The sequence below is a fragment of the Coregonus lavaretus genome (genome assembly GCF_964263955.1).
Source record: "Coregonus lavaretus genome assembly, contig: HAP1_SCAFFOLD_3418, whole genome shotgun sequence".
Lineage (NCBI taxonomy): Eukaryota > Metazoa > Chordata > Actinopteri > Salmoniformes > Salmonidae > Coregonus > Coregonus lavaretus.
In genome coordinates this window covers 19,880-45,093 of record NW_028158853.1, presented here as the reverse complement: position 1 = coordinate 45,093, position 25,214 = coordinate 19,880, and the positions used below count along the sequence as shown (strand labels likewise).

General features: G+C 42.3%; 1 protein-coding gene across 1 annotated transcript; it reads left to right on the top strand.

Annotated features, from left to right (window-relative positions):
- Window positions 1–629: 629 nt before the first annotated feature.
- Window positions 630–21,415, top strand: LOC311123534 (myosin-binding protein H-like; the record flags this gene model as incomplete). The annotated part of the gene is made up of 13 exons (XM_084197782.1): window positions 630–671; window positions 940–1,159; window positions 4,205–4,342; window positions 5,460–5,627; window positions 12,228–12,316; window positions 12,569–12,764; window positions 13,014–13,153; window positions 13,391–13,550; window positions 13,705–13,841; window positions 16,231–16,423; window positions 19,411–19,470; window positions 20,905–20,947; window positions 21,048–21,415. The coding sequence occupies 11 exons, from the start codon at window positions 630–632 to the stop codon at window positions 19,452–19,454; spliced, it is 1,527 nt and encodes a 508-aa protein (XP_084053908.1). The 3' UTR covers window positions 19,455–19,470; window positions 20,905–20,947; window positions 21,048–21,415.
- Between the last annotated feature and the right edge of the window lie 3,799 nt (window positions 21,416–25,214).

The window sequence follows — 25,214 nt, the reverse complement described above, 5'->3', positions numbered from 1 at the left end:
TAAAAGTCTAAGATAAATCAATGTTTTCTATAAAATCTGGTTCCTCTGGAAACTTAATGAATATTAATTTATTCTAAATTAAGCATTTCCACTTGATGAAGGCCAATACAGGTTGCTGAATAGTCATAATTATTTTGCAAAGCTTGTTATTGACTCAAAATAAAAAGATACAAATTGTAATAATGGTATCTAATGTCATTGAGGTGCAATTGTGATGGATTTCTTAATGTAAATGCATGTCAACTTAGTGTGAACAGAACATGTAATAGCATTAACTTATTGTTAAGGGTTAATTCTATATAGATTAACCTTTTCCTTTTTAATACGTTGATATTTGAGCTTTCTTTTTCTAAGGAATCCTTTGTAAATCTCATTGATCTATTTTGTACAGGACATAACTGTAAACAGTGTAAATACTTCAGCATACTGTAAGCGACAACAATCATTCAGGATAAAAATTGCTCCATATAGGCCTACTACAAGATGAATAACTTAATCATTTATACTGAGTAGAATATAGACATTCTTCTGAATCGACATTTCCATCCACCTATCACTGTTCGTTGGAGTCAATAAAATCATGTCATATATGATTTGTCTCATAATTGCGAATATATTTTACATGCGTAATGAAAGAGCGCCTGAGATCTTCAAGAGCAGTCAGTGTGCATGTGGGTTGCGGTCTAACTATCATATCAGTGTTTATAAGCGTGGTTTATCATAACAAACACATCAGTGAACAGGAAACTGACTGAAACACAGAGGGTAAACCCCTCTGACCACATATGCAACTGTATATAAGGGTCCATACTCTTTCTAGGCCTATAATAAGATCCAAGATTCAGTCAAGTATCTGTTACATAAAATGCATTAGGGGGTGGAGTCCGCTACCACCGACTATATAGCCTGCCACTTCCTCTAGAGTGATGACTCTTTGAGGACTTACTGACTTTGGGAGTAGCAGCAGAAACAGCCACCATGTCTGACGCTGCACCCGCTGAAGCCGCACCTGCTGAGGCTACTCCCCCTGTCGAGGGCGAAGCTCCACCGGCAGAGGCTGCACCTGCCAAGGGAGAGGCACCAGCTCCTGCCGAAGGAGAGGCTCCTGCAGAACCCGCGCCTGAAGAGCCCAAAGCACCCACACCCCCTCCTCCAGATGGTAATGCGATAATGCTCCATGAAATGAATCTCGGTTGGGCTTTTTGCAGAAACACATGTGGGCTACTTTGTCAATATCATTTATCTCCTCTCTGGACTGGATGGATGAGCCATGGCGATGTTTGTTTGGTGCGCAAGGGCATAAGTGACATTTTCATAAGTTGACAGGAAAACAAAACGTTGATATTGTTTGTTAATGGGTCTTTATACATCAAATATTTCAATGGAGGTCATGGCTCTTATGTCGGTCCCTTTGTCACTGGATCTCTTCAAGGGCCGCCATCTATAAATAGCCTCTCCATTTTTGGTCCAAAATTGTACTTGCGTCCATTGCGCGTCGCCAAACCCTGCGAAGTATTCCTTCACATGTATTTAGAGAAAGTATATTTTTCCGAGGAAGCTGCAGCTCCAGCCGTCGCTGACGCTGAGGCACCTGTCGAGGGTAAAGCCAAGATTAAGAGATGTTTGTCTTGATTAGGCTACTTAACCGTTTTACTGTAACATCTTTATCGCTTTACTCACAAACCGGTACTTTTTATCCACATACTTTAAGCTTGTCATTTTGTAACATCTTCTCTTTTCATTTTGTAACATTTAGTAAGATATTTTGAAACGTTTAAAATCAGCTTTTGTTCTAACATCACTCTAACATTGAATTAATATCAGCCTCCACCTCCCCTGCTGCTGAGGGCGGAGCTCCCGCTGCTGATGCTGCTGCTGAGGGCGGAGCTCCCGCTGATGGTAATCGGCTCACTACCAATCCACAGGGCGCCAGGTGACATCTTCGTCATCGTATGCCGCTCAATATGGATATACCTATTTAGAATGATCACAAATCACTTTTGGCTAACAACACTAAGCGCTTTATTCAATCCGCATCTCGGAAGTTCAGCTTTACACCGTGATTGAAATTTAAAGGCAATGTTCCCGATTTAGCTGCGTATGTCGGCTCAATCGGAAATGACCTTTAAAAAGATATCACGGAATCTGTAATGCTTCAGTGTTACAGTTTGAATAGAGCCCTAACTTAATAGCGCTAAAAGATCTCAATGATATTTGAGCATTTTTCCCATCATGGTAGGCCCTTATTAGCCTGGTCCCAGATATGTTTGTATTGTCTTTCTGGCAAAATGCTATGGTCATTATTATAGGAGTTGACATTAAAGACAGCACAAGCAGATTTGGGGCCAGGCTCTGCCCTTATGTCATTTTAACTAGTACATTAGCTGATGCTGCTGCTGCCGACAGGTAGACCCTGTTCATGTGAAATGGATCAATTATACCTTCACATCTGAATATGTCCAATTTCAATCCACTCCAATATGGGATCATGTTAAGGTACACTACCGGTCAAAAGTTTTAGAACACCTACTCATTCAAGGGTTTTTCTTTATTTTTTACAATTTTCTACATTGTAGGATAATAGTGAAGACATCAAAACGATGTAATAACATATATGGAATCATGTAGTAACCAAACAAATGTTAAACAAATCAAAATATATTTTATATTTGAGATTCTTCAAATAGCCACCCTTTGCCATGATGACAGCTTTGCACACTCTTGGTATTCTCTCAACCAGCTTCATGAGGTAGTCACCTGGAATGCATTTCAATTAACAGTTGTGCCTTCTTAAAGCATGGAGGAGGAGGTGTTGTGGTGTGGGAGTGCTTTGCTGGTGACACTGTCTGTGATTTATTTAGAATTCAAGCCACACTTAACCAGCATGGCTACCACAGCATTCTGCAGCGATATGCCATCCCATCTGGTTGGGCTTAGTGGGACTATCTTTTGATTTTCAACACCTCCAGGCTGTGTAAGGGCTATTTTACCAAGAAGGAGAGTAATGAAGTGCTGCATCAGATGACCTGGCCTCCACAATCCCCCGACCTCAACCAAATTGAGATGGTTTGGGACGAGTCGGACCGCAGAGTGAAGGAAAAGCAGCCAACAAGTGCTCAGTATATGTGGGAACCAGGTGAAGCTGGTTGATTGAATGCCAAGAGTGTGCAAAGCTGTCATCAAGGCAAATATAAAATATATTTTGATTGGTTTAACACTTTTTTGGTTACTATATGATTCCATACGTGTTATTTCATAGTTTTGATGTCTTCACTATTATTTTACATTGTAAAAAATAGTAAAAATAAAGAAAAACCCTTGAATGAGTAGGTGTTCTAAAACTTTTGACCGGTAGTCTATATGTAGTTTGGTATACATATAGCGTGTGCTAAAGTTTTTCCTGACCTCTTGACCTTACTAGGGAACACTCCCGGCCCTAGTTAAAGATTACAGCGCACCAGGGAACACTCCGGGCCTTACTTAAAGACTACAGTGTAAAAGGGAACACTCCAGGGCCTAGTTAAAGACTACAGTGTACCAGGAAACACTCCAGGCCCTACTTAAAGACTACAGCGCACCAGGGAACACTCTGGGCCTTACTTAAAGACTACAGTGTACCAGGAAACACTCTGGGCCCTCGTTAAAGACTACAGTGTACTAGGGAACACTCGTGGCCCTAGTTAAAGACTACAGTGTACCATAGCACATTGGATATGTGTAGACTGTTTTCATCTCTCTACTGGTAATCCAAGAGATGTTCAGTGAGAGATGGGATTGGAATGGATTGGATGGAAGTGATTCTAGAGCACTGCTCTCATACCTGCTGCTTCTAACCTTTAAATAAATGCACATTTAACATCAGCTGCTGCTGCCGACGCGGCCCCCGCAGAGGAACCCCCCAAAGCACCTATCCCCCCTCCACCCCTACCCCCCAAAAGTAAACCAATCCGATGGTCTCAGGAAAGATTAGTCAAACCGTTACGGAGCTCTTCACACATTCTCCTATTACCATTTTTATCATTCATATGATAACCCAATATCATGTCCTCAAGTTGTACGTTGTCTGAATTGTGTTTGCGTTTTCCAAACTGTAGAGCCCTATTGCCATGTTTCCATTGACATGATAATCCAATAAGGCTAATTATTTCCTCTTGCGTCTCGAGTTGTACATTGTCTGAATTGTGTTTACGTTTCCAAACTGTAGAGCCCACCAGCGAGCCCCTGGAAGTAATAGTGGAGGATAAGAGTGACACTTCAGTGACCATTACCTGGAGGCCTCCAAAGACCATTCCACCCAACTCTGGCCTGGATGGATACACTGTGGAAATCACTAAGGAGGGAAGTAAGTCCTTCAAACCCACTTCAGCCCTTAACTAGCCTGGTCCCAGATCTGTTTGTGCAGTCTTGCCAACTCCCACGGTCATGGGCATGACCAATTTGGGACCAGGCTACCCTTTTAACGACTAAGTTCTTGAATGTTGTTATGTTGTCCCATTGGATTTTGTACATCTCTGATGTAGAGAATTATCTAAGGTAAAATTGAGAATTAACCACAACCTTATGAAAATGTTTATTGATTGTTTTACCTAACACCCTACAATGAGGCTCCGGTCCACTTTAAGACGGTACAATTGTAAATGATATTTTATTGGCTGGTCAGACCTATCAGTTGCACCTCTTCCCTGCATGTCACTAGTTGATTTATACCGTACCTAACCTCTCCCTATAAGGAGAGAGGCATTTCTGGTGGTGCCGTGAACTTGCTGGTGCCTGCTTTTAGATCACAACCGTATGCTAATGTCAGTAACAGACTCAACTCAAATGGCAGAGAAGAGAAGATACCTCAAGTTATACAACTTCACGGTTGACCTTGCAAATGTAGTAATGCACCCTGAAAACACAACATATTATATTTTTATTAATTAATCTCCTTCATTCGTCCATTTAAAAATATTGTTTTGACACAACATAATATATTTTTATTAATGAATCTCGTTGATTAGTCCATTTAAAAATATTGTTTTGGGCCCAGATAGGAAAATAAGTACTACATGTATAAATGCATGATACAATAAAATGACAGGATTCATAAACTGAGCTGTTAACTCATGCTTATGGTCCTCACGGTGTTCATTCTACTGCCACAGTTCTATATTGTCCTCATCGTGTTAACTGTTCTGTCACTGTTCTATGTTGTCCTCATCGTGTTAACTGTTCTGTCACTGTTCTATGTTGTCCTCATCGTGTTAACTGTTCTGTTACTGTTCTATGTTGTCCTCATCGTGTTAACTGTTCTGTCACTGTTCTATATTGTCCTCATCGTGTTAACTGTTCTGTCACTGTTCTATATTGTCCTCATCGTGTTAACTGTTCTGTCACTGTTCTATGTTGTCCTCATCGTGTTAACTGTTCTGTCACTGTTCTATATTGTCATCACTGTGTTCTCTTTCCTGTCACAGCTGAAGACTGGAAAGCAGTCAACGAGGATCTGACCATGTCCTGTCGTTATGTAATCAAGAACCAGACTACCGGCGACCATCTGCTGATCCGGGTGGTGGCTGTGAACTCTGGTGGCCGCAGCCCCCCTGCTACTATCGCCGATCCTGTTCTGGTCAAGGAGGTTGGGGGTAAGCAAAGCATGGACAATACAGTGCATTCGGAAAGTATTCAGACCCCTTGACTTCTTCCACATTTTGTTACGTTACAGCCTGGTTCTAAAATTTATTAAATTGTTTTTTTTCTTCATCAATCTACACACAATACCCCATAATGACAAAGCAAAAACAGTTTTTTAGAAATGTTTGCAACTTTATAAAAAATACAAAACTGAAATATCACATTTACATAAGTATTCAGACCCTTTACTCAGTACTTTGTTGAAGCACCTTTGGCACCTTTGGCAGCGATTACAGCCTTGAGTCTTCTTGGGTATAACGCTACAAGCTTGGCACACCTGTATTTGGGGAGTTTCTCCCATTCTTCTCAGCACATCCTCTCAAGCTCTGTCACATTGTTTGGGGAGCGTCGATGCACAGCTATTTTCAGGTCTCTCCAGAGATGTTCGATCGGGTTCAAATCTGGGCTCTGGCTGGGCCACTCAAGGACATTCAGAGACTTGTCCCAAAGCCACTCCTGCGTTGTCTTGGCTTAGGGTCGTTGTCCTGTTGTCCCGCCCCAGTCTGAGGTCCTGAGTGCTCTGGAGCAAGTTTTTTTCAAAGATCTCTCTGTACTTTGTTCCGTTCATCTTTCCATCGATTCTGACTAGTCTACCAGTCCCTGCCGCTGAAAAACATCCCCACAGCTTGATGCTGCCACCACCACGCTTCACAGTAGGGATGGTGCCAGGTTTCCTCCAGACGTGACGCCAAAGAGTTCAATCTTGATTTCATCAGACCAGAGAATCTTGTTTCTCATGGTCTTAGAGTCCTTTAAGTGCCTTTTGGAAAACTCCAAGTGGGCTGTCATGTGCCTTTTACTGAGGAGTGGCTTAAGTGTTCCACTCTACCATAAAGACCTGATTTGTGGAGTGCTGCAGAGATGGTTGTCCTTCTGGAAGGTTCTCCCATCTCCACAGAGGAACTCTGGAGCTCTGTCAGAGTGACCATTGGGTTCTTGGTCACCTCCCTGACCAAGACCCTTCTCCCCCGATTGCTCAGTTTGGCCGGGGGGCCAGCTCTAGAGTCTTGGTGGTTCTAAACTTATTCCATTTAAGAATGATGGAGGTCACTGTGTTCTTGGGGAACTTCAATGCTGCAGACATTTTTTTATACCCTTCCCCAGATCTGTGCCTCGACACAATCCTGTCCCGGAGCTCTACGGACAATTCCTTCGACCTAATGGCTTGGTTTTTGCTCTGACATGCACTGTCAACTGTGGGACCTTATATAGACAGGTGTGTGCCTTTCCAAATCATGTCCAATCAATTGAATTGATTTACAACAGGTGGACTCCAATCAAGTTGTAGAAACATCTCAAGGATGATCAATGGAAACAGGATGCACCTGAGCTCAATTTGAGTCTCATAGCAAAGGGTCTGAATACTTACGTGAATAAGGTATTTCGTTTTTTTATTATTAATACATTTGCAAAAAATTATAGAAACCTGTTTTCGCTTTGCCATTATGGGGTATTATGTGTAGATTGTTGACAAAAAATCAATATTTAATCAATTTTAGAATAAGGCTGTAACGTAACAAAATGCGGAAAAAGGGAAGGGGTCTGAATACTTTCCGAATGCACTGTATGTTACCCACCACCTGGATTCGGTCCTGTGTCGCAACATTTGAAACTGTGTTTTTTACATTGGATAAAAGTAGAGTAAATGGTATATAGACACTGCAGTTGAGGAACAATGGGAAAGTAATTCTGCTTTGAATGTTGATAAACTTGTAACCCCACTTTTGAGAAAATGCTCCTTGAATTTTTTGGTACACCTACTGGAGAGCTCTTCTTTGTCTACACCCATCCAGCATCGTTCAGACCCTCTTAAGCTTTAGCCCCACCCATCTCTTTAAGGATTCACATGAGGCCATGTGTTAAACAGAGTGAGTAGTGTAGTAAACAACCAATGATTTCAAGACTAAAAGTGGTAAAAGTAGCAGCCTACAATAAGGAAAACTCCAGGTAAAAATACACTTTATTTAGTCCTTGGCCTATGTCCTAATCTGACTTTAGTGCAGGTCATGTTGTTCTTCACATTATCGTCTCTGGTAAACACACACTATATCAAATTAAATGTATATTTATTTGTCACATGCACAGGATACAGAGTGTGTAAACTGTACAGTGAAATGGTTACTTGAATACTTGCATAGTAGCAATATCAAAAACAGAAAGTGTCCAGATATAAATATTTTAGAATTATTAGATGACACTTACCCAGTCACACTTGTCTAAATTGATCGGTCATGTGAAATAAATGCTATAACCACCCCACAGCCACACCTAGATAAGTGAATGGGTTCTGATTACTACACAGATCATACACGTAACGTTAGCTAACGAGCCAGCAAGCTAACATTCGCTTGCTAGCTAACAGTATGCTTTAACTTGCAATGAAAACAACTTTCTGACAAAATTTGAAACGTATAATATCTGAAAATGTAGCTAGACTCTTACCCGTATACATACATGAACGCTTCACGGCAGACTGGAACCATTTAACTCCATTCTTGTTTGGCCAGCGTTGTGTCAAGTCACTCTGGTTCAAACTGACCGTGGCGTGTGCAGAGAAAGTAGCCCATCACAACTTTTTCCAACTCATCTGACGATAGCACCTGCTGAATTCAGGGCATCAATGTTGTTGAGAAAAGTAGTACAACTTTTGTAGTTCTCGATGGCTAATGTTATATATTTCCAAAAACCGTGGTAGATAGGATTATCAACACATACTGAGCAGCTCACATTATAGACAGAAGCGAGCTACATGGCAGACCAATCCAAACTCATCTCCTGGCATGTCCAGCCCATCCATTTTCTCAGCCAATCATGGCTAGCAGGAAGGTTCCTGTCTTTTTCCGTGGCTAAACCAACTAGGCTCGTAATTAACCATTTTATTTGTATTTACAGATGGAATACAAGTTTTTTATTAAGGCACATGAAAGTTGACATCTTCCAGAAGGCATTTCTGCCCAAAAAAAACGCATAAAGAATAACGAAATAAAAATACTTTCAAATGCCTCTCCTGTGAAGTAGTGACGTGCGACATATGCCTAGCTTCCTGAAACTGGTCACATATGTACTCTCTCTCACACACACACACACACACACACACACACACACACACACACACACACACACACACACACACACACACACACACACACACACACACACACACACAGCCCTTAGCTACTGTACTTCAGAAGCACACCATGGTCCATTACTGCCAACCAGAAGATGTGGGGGTTTTCTTCCATGAACTTCAAGTGGACAGTATTGTATTAACGGGTGGCCATCGCAGCAAGTCCAAACTGTTTGTGGTGGGCGTCTTTATTGTTGTAAAAGCTTTTCAAAAGAGCAGACGTTGAAACAGCTAGGGAGAAACAGCTCAGCATATTTTCCATCTCAGATATCCAAATTCTGTTGGCTTGGCACATCCCTGGCCTGTTAGAGTAATGCAACTGTCGTCTTCTCAGATTATTGCCACCAAGAGGGTGGTAGAGCTCCTCAGTCCAAGCATGGAGCTAGCTCCCCAGTTGTTAAGTGCCTAAAGCACTCCCTTTGATACTGTGGGGTATTTTTTCAGTAGACCATACAGAGCTATGGTACCGAGTGGTACCCAAGGTCAGACCATAGGTTAAAAATAGTAAATCTTTCTAGACTATAAATATTAAAATATAGCTAATTATAAAGACAAGCAGTGGTACAGAGGATGAGGCAATAAGACTAGGTGAGTGTGGTACCGAGTGGTACACAAGGAGGGAGTCTGAGCCAGAGTCAGGAGATGGCTCTTGATTGAGTATACTGTTATGTATGAGGCAATGCATTAGGAAAGTCTTAAATGTATATGGTTGAGAATGGATTATGGATCTGCTATGTTTAAACCATATTCAAGTATCGATTGATGGGTTCTGTTATTTTTTACATGAGAAAGTTTGGTTTGGCCACCATTGTATCCAAACTAAATAAATATAGGAGGAGAAGTCAGATTTCACCACTATCATAAATTAAGAGAGTGGGCGGAGCGGTCAAAAGATGAACGTTTGGAAACAATGGTGGAGAAACTGAACTGGGAGGGTTTAAGCTAAAAAGTATGTAAAACTAGCAGGAATGGACATTGTATATAAACTGAGGGCCGAGTGTTGTGAGTTAGTTGCTCTGCAGACCAGCTCGGCTTTTGTTGCTCTATGTAATAAAGTCTATCTAGATTCTACAAAAACTCTGGAAGAACTTTGATTTTTAATAGGTATAGTGATCATTTTCCACAACAATACCTTTTGGTTGCATGTTTTCACCAGTGTCTTCTTACTGTGCATTCAGGAGAAGTAATTTTTAGTCTTCCTCAATGATAACTGTTAATGGTTAGTCAAGCATCTTAATTTACCAACAAGCTCTCATAGTCTCACTGCAGAATTAAACATTTTTGCACTTTTCTCCAAACGTCAAATTGCAAAGTTGCTCCAAATGTCAAATTTCTAAGTGTTTTTGACATGCTGGGTTGCTTCTCTTGCTCCACATCGTTCCATTTCTCCAAACGTCAAATTTCGAAGTTGCTCCAAATTTCAAAGTTAAGGGTTAAGGGTAAGGTTTAAGGTTTGGCATAGGGTAAAAAATCCCTATGCCAAACACTGGGATTGAACCCTCGACCTTCGAATCCAGAGTCATAGGATTACACTCATCCCCCACCCCTCATCCACAATGCCCAAGCCTACTTGATTGTAATAGCGCTCACTGTTGCCCCTAGTGGCTGGTGGTGAAGGCATTTCCCTTCAACCTCAGGACATGGACAGACGTCCAATTTCGAAGTCAATCTTGAAGCGATCTGGCTGAATTTACAGCAATCATCATGGAATCAAGTTAATTTACTGTATACAGTGGTAGGCCCTGGATTTTGTGTTTTATTCAGAGTCAAAAATTCAGAACATACAGTAAAATAGAAATCTAAAAGAATTGGTAGACCTACAAAAAAAAAGAAGATCGATTAAAAAGTAAGTTATGTAATCAGGGATGTAAAGAGAGAGATCATCAAATGTGTAATGGAGAGTTTTAGTGGAGGGGAATGAAACCTGAACCCCAAGGACTTATACGAGGGACTGGCTGTCCCGCAATAGGAGTGTCCAAGTCCCACAGTCCCACTGTCAAACTTAACCGTTGGTCCACCAATAGAGGCATCTGGTTACCCACACAATGGAAAGACTTCTAACTTTCCCACAAATCATTTGAAAAATGGTTGGGATGTGTCTGCTATTAACACAGAACACAGATTCAATTCGGAAGGTTTGGCATAGAGTTGACTCCCTAGTCAGAATGCGTGCTGGAGAGGTGTCAAGCCAGCGATGGTGTGATGGTGACAAGTATAATCGTACAGGGCGGGGTTGGGGGTTGGGGACATTCCAAAGTGTCCACTCTACACAGAGGGGGTGGGGACAGGGGAGGGATCTAATGTCTCGTATGCCATCTAAGTCCTTTGAGATGACCAGGGACCCAGTGTTTATTTTTAAATATGCCACAGACTCTGACAGGGACAGGGCAGTTCTCTTTTGACCTGATCCCCCATAAGGAGTGTCAAGTCGGGACGCTCCACAGAGAAACACACCTAACTCTACCATGACCATTCCCCAGTGGGTTGGTTGTTTTTTTTCATCCATTTTCTAATAGCAGCACATATTTCTGCCTATAGCACTGGACATCCAATGGCACTAGTGCATAGATTTGTATAGGAGCGGGTTCGCAATTATAGTTTCTATGTTCTGTTATTGGTTAGTTACAAATACAACAGTTCTGTCCATGTTTTAACACATGCAGCAAGCCATTTGCTGTGATTGATGTGTTTGTGGGGAACCCTATGGTCTAGGTAGAATCTACAATACAGTATCAAGCAGAGTATGATTCTTAATGCAGCCTGTTCAACCGTGTGGGCTGGGGTAACTGTAGAGTATGATTCTTAATGCAGCCTGTTTAACAGTGTGTGCTGGGGTAACTGACCTATTTAGAGTTCTGATGCGATGGTGTGATTTCAAATAGGACATATTTAGAGCTCTGATGAGATGGTGTGAGTTTAGATAAGACCTATTTAGAGCTCTGATGAGATGGTGTGTTTAGATAATACCTATTTAGAGCTCTGATGAGATGGTGTGAGTTCAGATAAGACCTATTTAGAGCTCTGATGAGATGGTGTGTTTAGATAATACCTATTTAGAGCTCTGATGAGATGGTGTGAGTTCAGACAGGACCTATTTAGAGCTCTGATGAGTATAACTCTACTAGACTCAGCAGGTGGTTGGTTCCCACCCAACTAGATCTGGTCTGGAAGACTGGAGTACAGGATAATCTGTCTCCAATGTACATAAAGTGGGTTTTGAGGATTTTGTTTTTTATTAATATCTGATAAACATTCAATTGCTTGCTCTGAAGTGTCTCTGAAGTATCTCTGAAGTGTCACTGAAGTGTCTCTGAAGTGTCTCTGTAGTGTCCTATCCATAAAGTGTGTCAGTTTCAGTCATTTTACTTATTTGAACAGGTTGATTATTATTGTTATTCGTAACCTATTTTTGTTCCGTCTGTAGCTCGCCCCAAAGTCCGCCTGCCTCGTTTCCTGAGGCAGAGGTATGTCAAGAAAGTCGGTGAGAAGATCAACCTTGTCATCCCCTACTCTGTGAGTTTGCATTATGAGATGATGAGTGGGGAGTTTGTCTAGACGACATGACCTGAGCAGGATTAAAAACATTGGACCCTAGCTATAGTCACATTTACTATTTAATACAACTAGGGGCTAGAGTTTTATCACATTGTCAGGAAAGACTCCTGGCCATGATGATGTAAAATAATTTGATGTTATAGCATGTGTCCATGCAGATGGAAGTTAGACCATTGATTGAGCCCGGCCTTGTGTTCTTTACTGTCCTAGGGCAAACCTAAGCCGGTGGTTAGCTGGTTAAAGGATGGAGGGCCCCTTGACCCAAAGAGGGCCAACGTCCGTACATCTGACACAGACAGCATCCTGTTCATCCGTCAAGCAGAGAGAGCGGACTCTGGCTCATACGAGATGTGCGTGAAGGTGGACGACTTTGAAGACAAAGCTGCTATCATCATCCAGATTATTGGTAAGTCAAATTGTATTAGACTATCCAACCTTGTTTTCATTTCCAAACAGATCATGATGTAGCATTAGCCTCTGACTGTCATGGTATATTTTTTATCATAACTAGGGCCAGGGGTTGTTCCTGGTCAGGTCATGTGATCAGGAAGAAGTCCTGGACCTAGTCCTAACTGATCTGGAGAGTGATTGAGTTGTTGTGAGTTGACTGATACAAATGATGCAACCTTTTACCTCTGTGCCTGCTCTCCCACAGAGCTGCCTGGGCCACCAGCCAGCGTTAAGGTTGCGGATGTCTGGGGATTCAACGTTGCTCTTGAGTGGACCGCACCTAAAGATAATGGAAACACAGAGATCACAGGCTACACCGTCCAGAAGGCTGACAAGAAAACCGGGGTGAGAAACCCGCCGCTTACATTACAATGTCAAAGTCAATGACAGCTTCTGTAGCCAACTCGTTTACACAATTCCCATTGATGCAGTAGCAAATATTTTCCCTGTAATCAAATCTAATCCAAACTAACTTTATTTAAAGGTACATCTCAGTACACTTTACACAAAAAAATAGACCCCAAAAGAAAATACAGTTCCTGTAATAAAATATAATTAATGCTAATATGGTATCTTGCCCAGGACTGGTTCAACATCCTGGAGCACTACACCAGACTAAACGCCACAATCTCAGACCTCATCATGGGCAACACCTACACCTTCAGGGTCTTTGCAGAGAACAAGTGTGGACTCAGTGAGGAATGTGCCGTGACCAAGGAAGAAGCCACCATTGTGAAGGAGGGTGAGACATTCTCCACACCACGCCTTTCTAAAAACATCCCCCTGCAACGTTAGAATGTTGGAGACGGTTAGAACGAGTGGGACAGAAAAGTCTCCTTGTAGCTAGTTGCTCCTATTTAAGACCTAATCCATGCTTGTGTCTCATTATTTTTCAGTTATTGACTACAAACCTACCCCGTTCGTGGAGCGTGACTTCACAGAGGCTCCCAAGTTCACCACTGTTCTGAATGACAGGTCCACCACTGTTGGCTACAGCACCAAGCTGCTGTGCTCTGTGAGGGGATCCCCTAAGGTAAACCTTCCCTCTCACAAACTCTCATACCAGCCCAGTACTGGAGGTTCTTCATGGAAAGGAAACCTGTGGGCTAGTCTAGCAGAACTGTCATGATTCTAAAAGACCCACTCATTGTTTGTTGGGTGAGATTTTAGTGCCGATGGCTCCACATGCCAGGCCCATGAACACAGACAGCTGCCAGTTGCGCCTTCACTTCACCTACACACTGAAGAAGGCTGTAAAGCCGAAACGTCCATGTACGCTATCTCTGATGCAGTGAAAATACTTAAAAACATCTAATAATGAAGTAAGCTTTTTTTTGTTGTGCGGATCCATTACATATTTTTGTGTGCCTTCACTTTTTCCCTGGAAAATATTATTGGATGGGGATACACATATATGTATCACACACACGCACAGACACAAACAGACACACACACGCGCACACACACACGCATACCCCTGTCCATCCGTCCCTGTCAATATATTTACTTGTAGCAGAGTTGGAATGAGAGGGATCTTTAGTATCCTTGTCAGCCTGCTGTCTGAACCTCCAGCTTCCAGCCTGTCCCCTCCCCTCCCAGCAGATACACTGGGTTGCCAGTTGTCACAGCAGAGCAGCATTTGGCATAGGGGGGTTGGGAATGCAGCTCCGTACAGGGTTAGGTTCTGATAGTCTCTGAGCGGAGCCCTGGACCTCTGGACCCCTGGCCAGCTGGGTGTGTGGGTGACAGAGAGGAGGGGGTTGAGGGGTCACATGTGTGACATTCCTGCCCTGAGGGGACCATGGGGGTCATTTACACTGAGCCACATGGTGCCCCTGTCACTGGACCCCCTGGCTCATGCACCCCAGAGAGAGTGTGTGTCTTCCGAATAGCTGTTACCATCAAAGAAAAGGGCTTAGAAACCAACATAGCTAGCCCTACATGAGTGTGTGGTCCTGTGTGGCTCAGTTGGTAGACCATGGTGCTTGTAACACTAGGGTTGTGGGTTTGATTCCCATGGGGATCAGTATGAAAAATAACTCAAATGTATGCACTCACTACTGTAAGTCACTCTGGATAAGAGCGGCTGCTAAAATGTGATGTTCCTTTATTGGGGGATTTGATTGATTGTTCATAGAGGTATGTTCCCTTTGCGATGCGTGGATCAGATTTGAGTAAGGTGCATGGTAAAACATACTCCAAGTACACGAAAGCTCAAGTAAACAATTGTGACTTTAACCACGTTTCCATCCACAGTTTTTATGAGTAAAGTCATACCGTATAAAAAAAAATCAATTTTATAAATGCTGACACTGTCACGATCGTCATAATAAGCGGACCAAGGCGCAGCGTGATAAGCGTACATTCTTTTATTTAGTACACACACGAACAAAACAATAAACGATACGTGAAGTCCTAGGGTTAAACCCAAACCTTACGGAACAAGATCCCACAAACAACAGTGCCAAACAAGCTGCCTAAGTATGGTCCCCAATCAGAGACAACGAGCCACAGCTGTCTCTGATTGGGAACCACCCTGGCCAACATAGAAATAAACGATCTAGAAAGAAACACATAGAAAACACAACATAGACACTACACACCCTGGCTCAACATTTAAGAGTCCCCAGAGCCAGGGCGTGACAGACACATAATTTGCTCGTTTGACATGGTGGGATCTTTTTGTGTCTGTAAAATTAATTATGCGAGAAATGGCAGTGGAAATGACTTTATGCACAGATATTGATATAATAACCATCATATCAAAGTAAACTTGGAGTCACGCGATGACATGTTGTGTGGTCCTCCCACTATGATTCAGGAAAGCATGCAGTTTAGTAGGCTACAGATTATATAATAAGTTATGATGAACTTCACAGAGTGGTGAATGTGCAAGGAGCTTGATGCTCCTTTCCAATAAATATCGAGGGTCTTATTCTGGTGACATGATGATCGATGCTTGACTGCCGTTTGACAAATACAAATATTCTCGGTCTTATCCATAATAATGTCATCATGTAGACTATCCTAGCTGCACAGCCTACCTACACTGTATCTGCCAGCTGTTGGCTAGAGCGAATATGCCAAGACCAGAGTAAGCACATTTGCTATTTAATGCAACAGTTTGTGACAAAACTATCGGTAGAGTTGAAAATGGGATGGAAATACATTGAACTTTAGATTTTTATTCGGTACATGAAAACTGAAGCAAAAAAGTACATTTTGTGTGCACTACGTCATCACGCACTGAGTCCGTTTGGTCCGTTTGGTGGAAACACACCACTGGTGGGAAAATGCGCATATTTCTTTGGCGGATTTTAGAACATTTGCGTGATTGGATGGAAACCTAGCTGCTGACAATAAAACTTGAAACTTCAAACAATTGATCTGAAACGTAGAAATCACTTATTATGTCATTGCAGCCTAAGATTATGTGGATGAAGAACAAGATGATCCTCAACAACATGGATAACCCCAAGTACAGGATGATCAGCACAGGGGGCATCTGCACCCTGGAGATCCGTAAGCCCGGCCAATACGACGGTGGAGAGTATGTCTGCAGAGCTGAGAACGAACTGGGGAAGGTCGACACCGGCTGCAAGCTGGAGGTCAAAAGTAAGTAGTAGTTGTGGTAAAAACATTTTTGCAATTACAGTCTTTTCCTACCAGTACTGACTTTGCTGATAACTTCTGTACTATTGAGACAAATGTACTCCAGGGTCTAACATTAACACCCGCCACCGACCAAATGCGGGTAGATTTTGGTATTGGCGGGTAGAATGTTTATTTCAGCAGCCACGTTGGCTGGTGGTCACACAGAGCAAAATTAAGAATATTAAAGAATTGGTATAAGTTTCTCATAAGACATGAACAGAATACATCAATGATTCTCATTTCCTGCAGTTTTCTGAGGAAGCAACAACATGCGAATGTCTGTAAATCAAATCAGTGTTTATTTAGGTGCAGCGAAATACTTGTGTTACTAACTCCTACAGTGCAGTAAAATGTCTCACAAATACACAATATTGAAAAAAATCTAAAGAAGAAATTAAGAAATAACAATCCAAGTAGGTGTATTACAGTGAGACTATACGTACGTGGTGTGTGGAGACTGAATATAATCTGGAAAATGAAATGGAACAGTATGTACAGTAGAAAAGGTATAACAGGATGATATATGTGGATAATATAGTATATACATACACAGTGAGTAAACAACAGTATATAAACAGAATATGAGGTGACCAGCGTTCAATGACTATCTATATACATGGGGCATACTGTAAGTCTCAAGATGCAGGGCTGAGTACTGGGCAGTTAGCCAGCTAGTGATGACTGTTCAACAGTCTGATGTCCTGGTGATAGAAGCTGTTCAACAGTCTGATGGCCTGGTTATAGAAGCAGTTTCTCAGTCTGATGACCTGGTGATAGAAGCTGTTCAACAGTCTGATGGCCTGGTGATAGAAACTGTTCAACAGTCTGATGGCCTGCTGATAGAAGCTGTTTCTCAGTCTGATGGCCTGCTGATAGAAGCTGTTCAACAGTCTGATGGCCTGGTGATAGAAACTGTTCAACAGTCTGATGGCCTGCTGATAGAAGCTGTTTCTCAGTCTGATGGCCTGCTGATAGAAGCTGTTCAACAGTCTGATGGCCTGGTGATAGAAGCTGTTTCTCAGTCTGATGGCCTGGTGATAGAAACTGTTCAACAATCTGATGACCTGCTGATAGAAGCTGTACTGTCTCAGTCTGCTGGATGGTAGCAGAGTGAACAGACTGTGGCTCGGGTGGCTGAGGTCCTTAATGATCTTCTTGGCCTTCCTTTGACATCAAGTGCTGTAAATGTCCTGGAGGGCAGGCAGTGTAACCCCAGCGATGAGTTGAGCTGACCACACTACTCTCCCGAGCGCCATGCCGTTGAGGGGGGTGCAGTTGCTGTACCAGGCAGTGATGCAACCCAATAGAATGCTCTTTTACATTTTAGTCATTTAGCAGATGCTCTTATCCAGAGCGACTTACAGTTAGTGAGTGCATACATTTTCATACTGGCCCCCCGTGGAAAACAAACCCACAACCCTGGCGTTGCAAGCGCCATGCTCTACCAACTGAGCTACAGGGGACTACATGGTGCATCTGTAGTAGTTTGTGAGGGTCTTAGCGGAAAGTCAAATTTCTTCAGCCACCTGAGGTTGAAGAGGCGCTGTTGTGCCTTCTTCCTCTTTAATGTGTGCCCAAGGAATTTGAAGTTTTTGACCCTCTCCATCACAGCCCCTGTTGATAGAGGCGTGCTCCCTCTTCTGTCTCCTGTTGTCAACGATCAGCCCCTTTGTTTTTTTTACGTTGAGGGAAAGGTTATTTTCCTGGCATCACTCCGTCAGGGCTCTAACCTCCTCCCTGTAGGCTGTCTCGTCATTGTTGGTAATCAGGCCTACCACTGTCGTGTTGTCAGCAAACTTGATGATTGAGTTGGGTGAACAGGGAGTACAGGAGGGAGCTGAGCATGCACCCTTGTGGGGCCCCCATGTTGAGGATCAGCATGGCGGAGGTGTTGTTGCCTACCCTCACCACCTGGGTTCGGCATGTCAGGACGTCCAGGATCCAGTTGCACAGGGAGGAGTTCAGACCCAGGGACCTGAGCTTAGTGACGAGTGATGTACTATGGTGTTGAAAGCAAAGCTGTAGTCGATGATCAGCATTCTTACATAGGTATTCCTCTTGTCCAGGTGGGATAGGGCGGTGTGCAGTGCAACGACAATTGCATCGTCCGTAGATCTGTTGGGGCGGTATGCAAATTTTAGTGGGTCTAGGGTGTCGGGCAAGGTGGAGGTGATATGGTCCTTGAGTAGCCTCTCAAAGCACTTCATGATGACAGAAGTGAGTGTACGGGGTGATAGTCATTGAGTTCAGTTACATTTGTTTTCTTCGGTACAGGAACAATAGTGGACATCTTGAAGCACGTGGGGACAACAGACTGGGATAGGGAGAGATTGAATATGTCCATAAACACTCCAGCAAGCTGGTCTGCGTCTGCACTAAGGATGCTGCTTGGGATGCCATCCGGGCCAGAAGCCTTGCAAGGGTTAACATGCTTGAAAGTTCTATTCATGTCAGCTACAGAGATCGGGAGCCTGCAGTCCTTGTGAGCAGCGGGGCCCCCGACATAGGCTCTGTGTTGTTTTCCTGGAAGCAGGCGAAGAAGGTGTTAAGCTTGTCTTGGAGTGAGGCGTCGGTGTCCGTGACGTGGCTGGTTTTCCCTTTATAATCCAGAGATTTTTTTTTACATGCTTTCATTACTTAAAAGACTCAGGTCACAAAACAGTTAATGAAACTGAGCAATATACCACATTTCTTCTTACTAGTGATACATTTGCTGTTTTAGAAACATTACAAAGCATGCTGATCCATTTATTTATTTTGTGTGTGTGTGTTTGTAATTATGGCAAGAACAAAATATTTTGGCCGGTAAAATATCTGAGTGGCTGATAGATTTTTTTATCTACCTGCCACAGTGGACCAAAAAGTTAATTTGTTGTATTTGAATCAGGCTGTGTGTAAATATTGCCATTGGTTCATGATCACTAAAATAATGATATTTACCTCAACAGAGCCTGTTTATGCAGATGCTGACAAAGATAAGGAGGCAGAGTAAATGCACATGCATACAGGTCAGTAACTCTTGTTGACATATTTTAAGGTTTCATGTGGAAAATGGGCTTCAATTTACAAAATTGGTCTGAATTCAGAAGTTGAGTGTGAATCAACAAATTATGGCCACTTTGTTACGAACTACACTTCTTTAAAATACCTACCTATAACATTTACATTTTAGTCATTTAGCAGACACTCTTATCCAGAGCGACTTACAGTTAGTGAATACATATTTATTTTTTTATACTGGCCCCCCGTTGGGAATCAAACCCACAACCCTGGCGTTGCAAACACCATGCTCTATCAACTGAGCTACATCCCTGCCGGCCATTCCCTCCCCTACCCTGGACGACGCTGGGCCAATTGTGCGCCGCCCATGAGTCTCCCGGTCGCGGCCGGCTGCGACAGAGCCTGGATTCGAACCAGGATCTCTAGTGGCACAGTTAGCACTGCGATGCAGTGCCTTAGACCACTGCGCCACTCAGGAGTCGAAAGTCTTCACTTTTAAAAAATAAAATCCATGTTGGCATTTAATTTGCTTTGACTTTGGTCTTATTGGAGAGAACGTTTATATTTAACCATCATATTGTCACTTAGTAAAAATATAAAAATACCCATGAAACCTGAGAATTTAGCACCAAAGTTTATTTGAATAGGTATCAGTCTATTTGAGTCCTGGTACATCTTCTCCTAGGCCGGACTTACATGGAGAGCCCTAAACTGGGAGGGGGGAGGTGGCCTCTGCCATTGCAAGGGTCTGAGTGCCAGTACTAGCGGCTGCTCATAAATTACTCCTGTAATGACTCCACATGCACTCAGTTGGGGGACTACATCACATTTCCTTGATTCAGCAGCAGTGGGCCCATTAGGGACCAGCGAGACGCCGTGATTTACTACCAGGATCCACTGTAATGCAAGCAGCTTGTCACCCCCCAGGGTGTTGAATTTCCACGGTGGACACTACAAAAAAATATTTATGTGTGACATCATGAATATTTATACTGGCTGTAGTCTTAAAAATATATATACTTTGTCATACAGATGTAGGATCTTAATTTGATCACTTCTGTTGCTGAGAATTTTCCAGCACAGCAGGAAATGCGAATTGTAGTGTATTTGAGTTTTTAAAAGGCTTCTAATGTTTGTAATTTCCCCTTTGAAAATTCTATCTCGATTCGCTCTAATGAAAAATGTATCAACCTCTAGAAAAATGTCCAATAATTATCATCTACGTAATAAATCACATTTCCTGTTGCTGTAGTATTATTTTCCCGCTGTAGGAAACGGGCTCAAAATAAGATCCTACGTCTGTACACTGTTTATCTATTAGTAGCCTACTTAAGCTCTTGCAATATGCCTTTTGTAGGCCTGCTACTGCAGTTCTAGCCACCACAGTTGGCTAAATATGGCATGTGAATTGACAGCTGTTCTGTTATTTACACCTGTTACAGTCCCAAATTAGAAGCAAGTGGAATGAGGCCTTTACAAGAAAAGGTGAGGCCCTCTTTTCATAGTTCTCTCTTTTGATGTGAAATATGTTTTTGGTAAGATTCAGTGAGTTTTAAAGTTATAAATGCCACTTGTTTTCTTACAGGACGGTGCTGGATGCTGGAAAAAATGTACATATAACTGGAGAGAACATACAATCAAATGGTTTTACCTACATCCGCTGTGTCCTAACCTATCCTATATTTATGAAGATGAAACATTTGTTGCCTTTATTTGTATTTTCTTCCTTAGTACTCCCTGAAATAGTTAATATCCATGTCCACAACTCAGATGTAAACAACTGTCTGTGTCACTATGTAGTTGTGAATAGGTCTCCATTATATAGAATGAATCGATTGTTCCAGATTGGAGATTAAAGCTGTAAAACTTTGGAATGTTTGTTACAAAAAGATTTTGATTTATGTTTTTGTTTTGTTGAATAAACCTAAAATGGAATAAACCTTCTCTAACCTGAAGTGAAAATGACAATGTTGTCAACGGAAACCTAATGTACTTACTGACGTGATAGAGGGATAGCGCTGGTTGTGACATGACATTACAGTGGCATTTGATAGGGTGAATCCAAGATGATCAGATATCAGTCTACACGGTCTTGGCACTCTGTTACTCTCATGTGAATCCAGTCAAACAGACAGTAAAACCGAGAGTACTGAAAGAACCAGGGCAACAGAACTGCTAAATCAAGAGGCAGAAGAACTTGTCCAGCCTTTGGGCGCTGTCTGGCTCACACACAAAGTGTAACAACAGTATGAAGTATGACTGACCCTCCTGTAACTGTCTCATCACACAGTCATGGACTTATTGGCATAGTGATAAGAGGCGGTGTTGCCAGAGATATGTAGATTGTTGCCAACGATAACAATATGAACAGTTTGGATGATAATGTGTCTTTAAGAGAGTTGGAGAGAGAGAAAGGATGCTGTGACAGTGTCTTTATTCACAACTGGACTAACCTAACATAGCAGGAGGCATGGTAGGCACAAGAGCACCACTAATACAACACCTCCCTCTAGTGTCCTTACTTGCAAATGACAAGATACAGAGAGGTTACTTCTATTACAGTGAAGTTGCTATAAGGCACAGGAGATTGGTGGCACCTTAATTGGGGAGAACAGACTCGTTGTAATGGCTGGAGCGGAATAGGTGGAATGGTATCAAATACATCACATGGCCTCCAGGTGTTTGATGCCATTCCATTTGCGCCGTTCCAGCCATTACTACGAGCCTGTTCTCCCCTCAGCACCCTCAACTGCCATAAGGAGATTCTCTCTCTCTCTCTCTCTCGCTCTCGCTCTCGCTCTCTCTTTCTTTCTTGCTCTCTCTCTCTCTTGCGCTCTCTCTCTCTCTCTCTCTCGCTCTCTCTCTCTCTCTCTCTCTCTCTCTCTCTCTCTCTCTCTCTCTCTCTCTCTCTCTCTCTCTCTCTCTCTCTCTCTGTATCCCATGTCAACAGAAAAACCATAAACCAAGGGATTGGTAAACAAATGGTTTCATCTATCAAATGTATGTGGATAATCTTAATGCTGATCGATTACAGTCCAGTCAGTGTCTTACAGGCTACATGATTTATTAAAGTGCTACATGATTGATTAGTAAGGAACGGACCTTGACGCACGCACTAAAATGGTTTTGTACTAGTGCTCTCTCTTCCCTAAACAAGGCCACTTACTTTACCTTCAGAAACAAGCTAGTTCAAGACTCAAAATGTAGTATGGCGATGGCTCTGGAATGGGAACTTCATTTTGGTTCAAATGTAGCTCTGTAACACTGGGTTGCGTAGTTTTAATCACTGGTAATGTAGTGGGCCAGGGCTGGTGGCTGCTGCGTCAAGGGTATCTTTAAAAGCAATGAAATGGCCTGTTTCATCCTGGACCTAGAAGGCTGCCTGCCTGCCTGCCTGCCATTTGCTTAAGGATCTGGCACTGTGCCCAGACGGTGCAATAAGTCTAATGGTGGAGCTGGCGGTCACTCCCCTGTATTCATCTTCTATAAATAAATAAAAAAGCACTGTAGCTGGAACACTGGCTGCTAAATCAAGAGCAGAAGAACGTAGGTCTATTTATTTTAAATACATTGATGAAGATCAGCCTGTGAGCTCCCTCATGACATTTTGAAGTTGGTTGCCAGCTCTTGAAACACCTTGTAGCTCTAAACCATTATACACACTAGTTTGTAAAGACACAATCTATAATTGATGAGTCCACTCCCATGAGTGCAGAATCCTGATTATAGTGTTTTGCTTCAGACAAAACCTATTGTGACAGGGTAGGAAGGAACCATAGTTTTGGTCAGTGTTTCCTAGGGGACAGCAATTATTTGCCAACATTAGACATTTATAAAACCATAACCTTAGACCTGTTCAGGTGAGAGGAGAGTTGTTGTACTGAATGTCTTGTGTAGAGTCTGTTTGCCGTGGCATTGCTTAACTGCTCTATTTTAGGTGAGGACCATCAATGCTGTCTTGAACAAATCAAATCAAATCACATTTATTTGTCACATACACATGGTTAGCAGATGTTATTGCGAGTGTAGCGAAATGCTTGTGCTTCTAGTTCCTGACAGTGCAGCAATATCTAGCAAGTAATATCTAACAGTTCCACAACAAAAACCCAATACACACAAATCTAAGTAAAGGAATGGAATAAGAATATATAAATATATGGATGAGCAATGTCATTATCAGAGTGGCATAGGCTAAGATGCAATAGATAGTATAGAATACAGTATATACATATGAGATGGGTAATACAAGATATGTAAACATTATTAAGATAGTATAGAATACAGTATATACATACGAGATGGGTAATGCAAGATATGTAAACATTATTAAAGTGGCATTATTAAAGTGACTAGTGTTCCATTTATTAAAGTGGTCTGTGATTTTCAAGTCTGTATGTAGGCAATTGTTTGGGGAGAGGTAAAATGTCTGTTGGTTTATCTGAATCAGTGTTTGTTTAAAGCACTGAAGCACTTATTTCAGTTGAAGTAAGACCTAAGAAGCCTTTTGTGTACTTGTGTAAATATTGAGTACTGTTAGCATGTTACATACAAGCAATCCTAAACCTTTATTTTTCAAATGTTGCTTTTTTTGTTGTTATATATCAGTTGAAGCTCCTCAGAGGAGAGAGGGGAGGATAGTGAAACATTAAAAAAGTTATCCTTTTTAGATAAAACTATACCAAATACACTACCGGTCAAAAGTTTTAGAACACCTACTCATTTAAGGGTTTTTCTTCTTTTTAATATTTTCTACATTGTACACGTGAAGAGGTGTGAAGGAAGGAGTCAGGCACAGGAGGTAAAATACAGAAGTCCAGAGTTTATTCCGTTTACATAAATCAAACGCTCCAAGTGTCAAAACAAAACTAACAAGGGAACACATCCACCTTGGCATAAACACTAAGAATAGTAGCTCAACCGAGCTACACGCTCTCACAAACAATCACTCATAAAGACAAGGGGAACAGAGGGAACACTTATACACATACTAATTAGGGGAATGAGCACCAGGTGTGTGTGATTGACAATACGTGATGAGAATGGGATCGGCAGTAGCTAGTGCTCCGGTGACGACGAACGCCGAAGCCTGCCCGAACCAGGAGGGGGGGGGGGGGCAGCTTCGGCGGAAGTCGTGACAGTACAATAATAATGAATACATCAAAACTATGAAATAACACATATGGAATCATGCAGTAAACAAATAAGTGTTAAACAAATCAAAATATATTTTATATTTGAGATTCTTCAAATAGCCACCCTTTGCCTTGATGACAGCTTTGCACACTCTTGGCATTCTCTCAACCAGCTTCATGAAGAATGCTTTTCCAACAGTCTTGAAGGAGTTCCCACATATGCTGAGCACTTGTTGGCTGCTTTTCCTTCACTCTGCGGTCCAACTCATCCCAAACAATCTCAATTTGGTTGAGGTCGGGGGATTGTGGAGGCCAGGTCATCTGATGCAGCACTCCATCACTCTCCTTCTTGGTAAAATAGCCATTACACAGCCTGGAGGTGTATTGGGTCATTGTCCTGTTGAAAAACAAATGATAGTCCCACTAGATGGGATGGCGTATCGCTGCAGAATGCTGTGGTAGCCATGCTGGTTAAGTGTGCATTGAATTCTAAATAAATCACAGACTGTCACCAGCAAAGCACCCCCACACCATAACTCCTCCTCCTCCATGCTTTACGGTGGGAAACACACATGCGGAGATCATCCGTTCACCCACACCGCTTCTCACAAAGACACGGC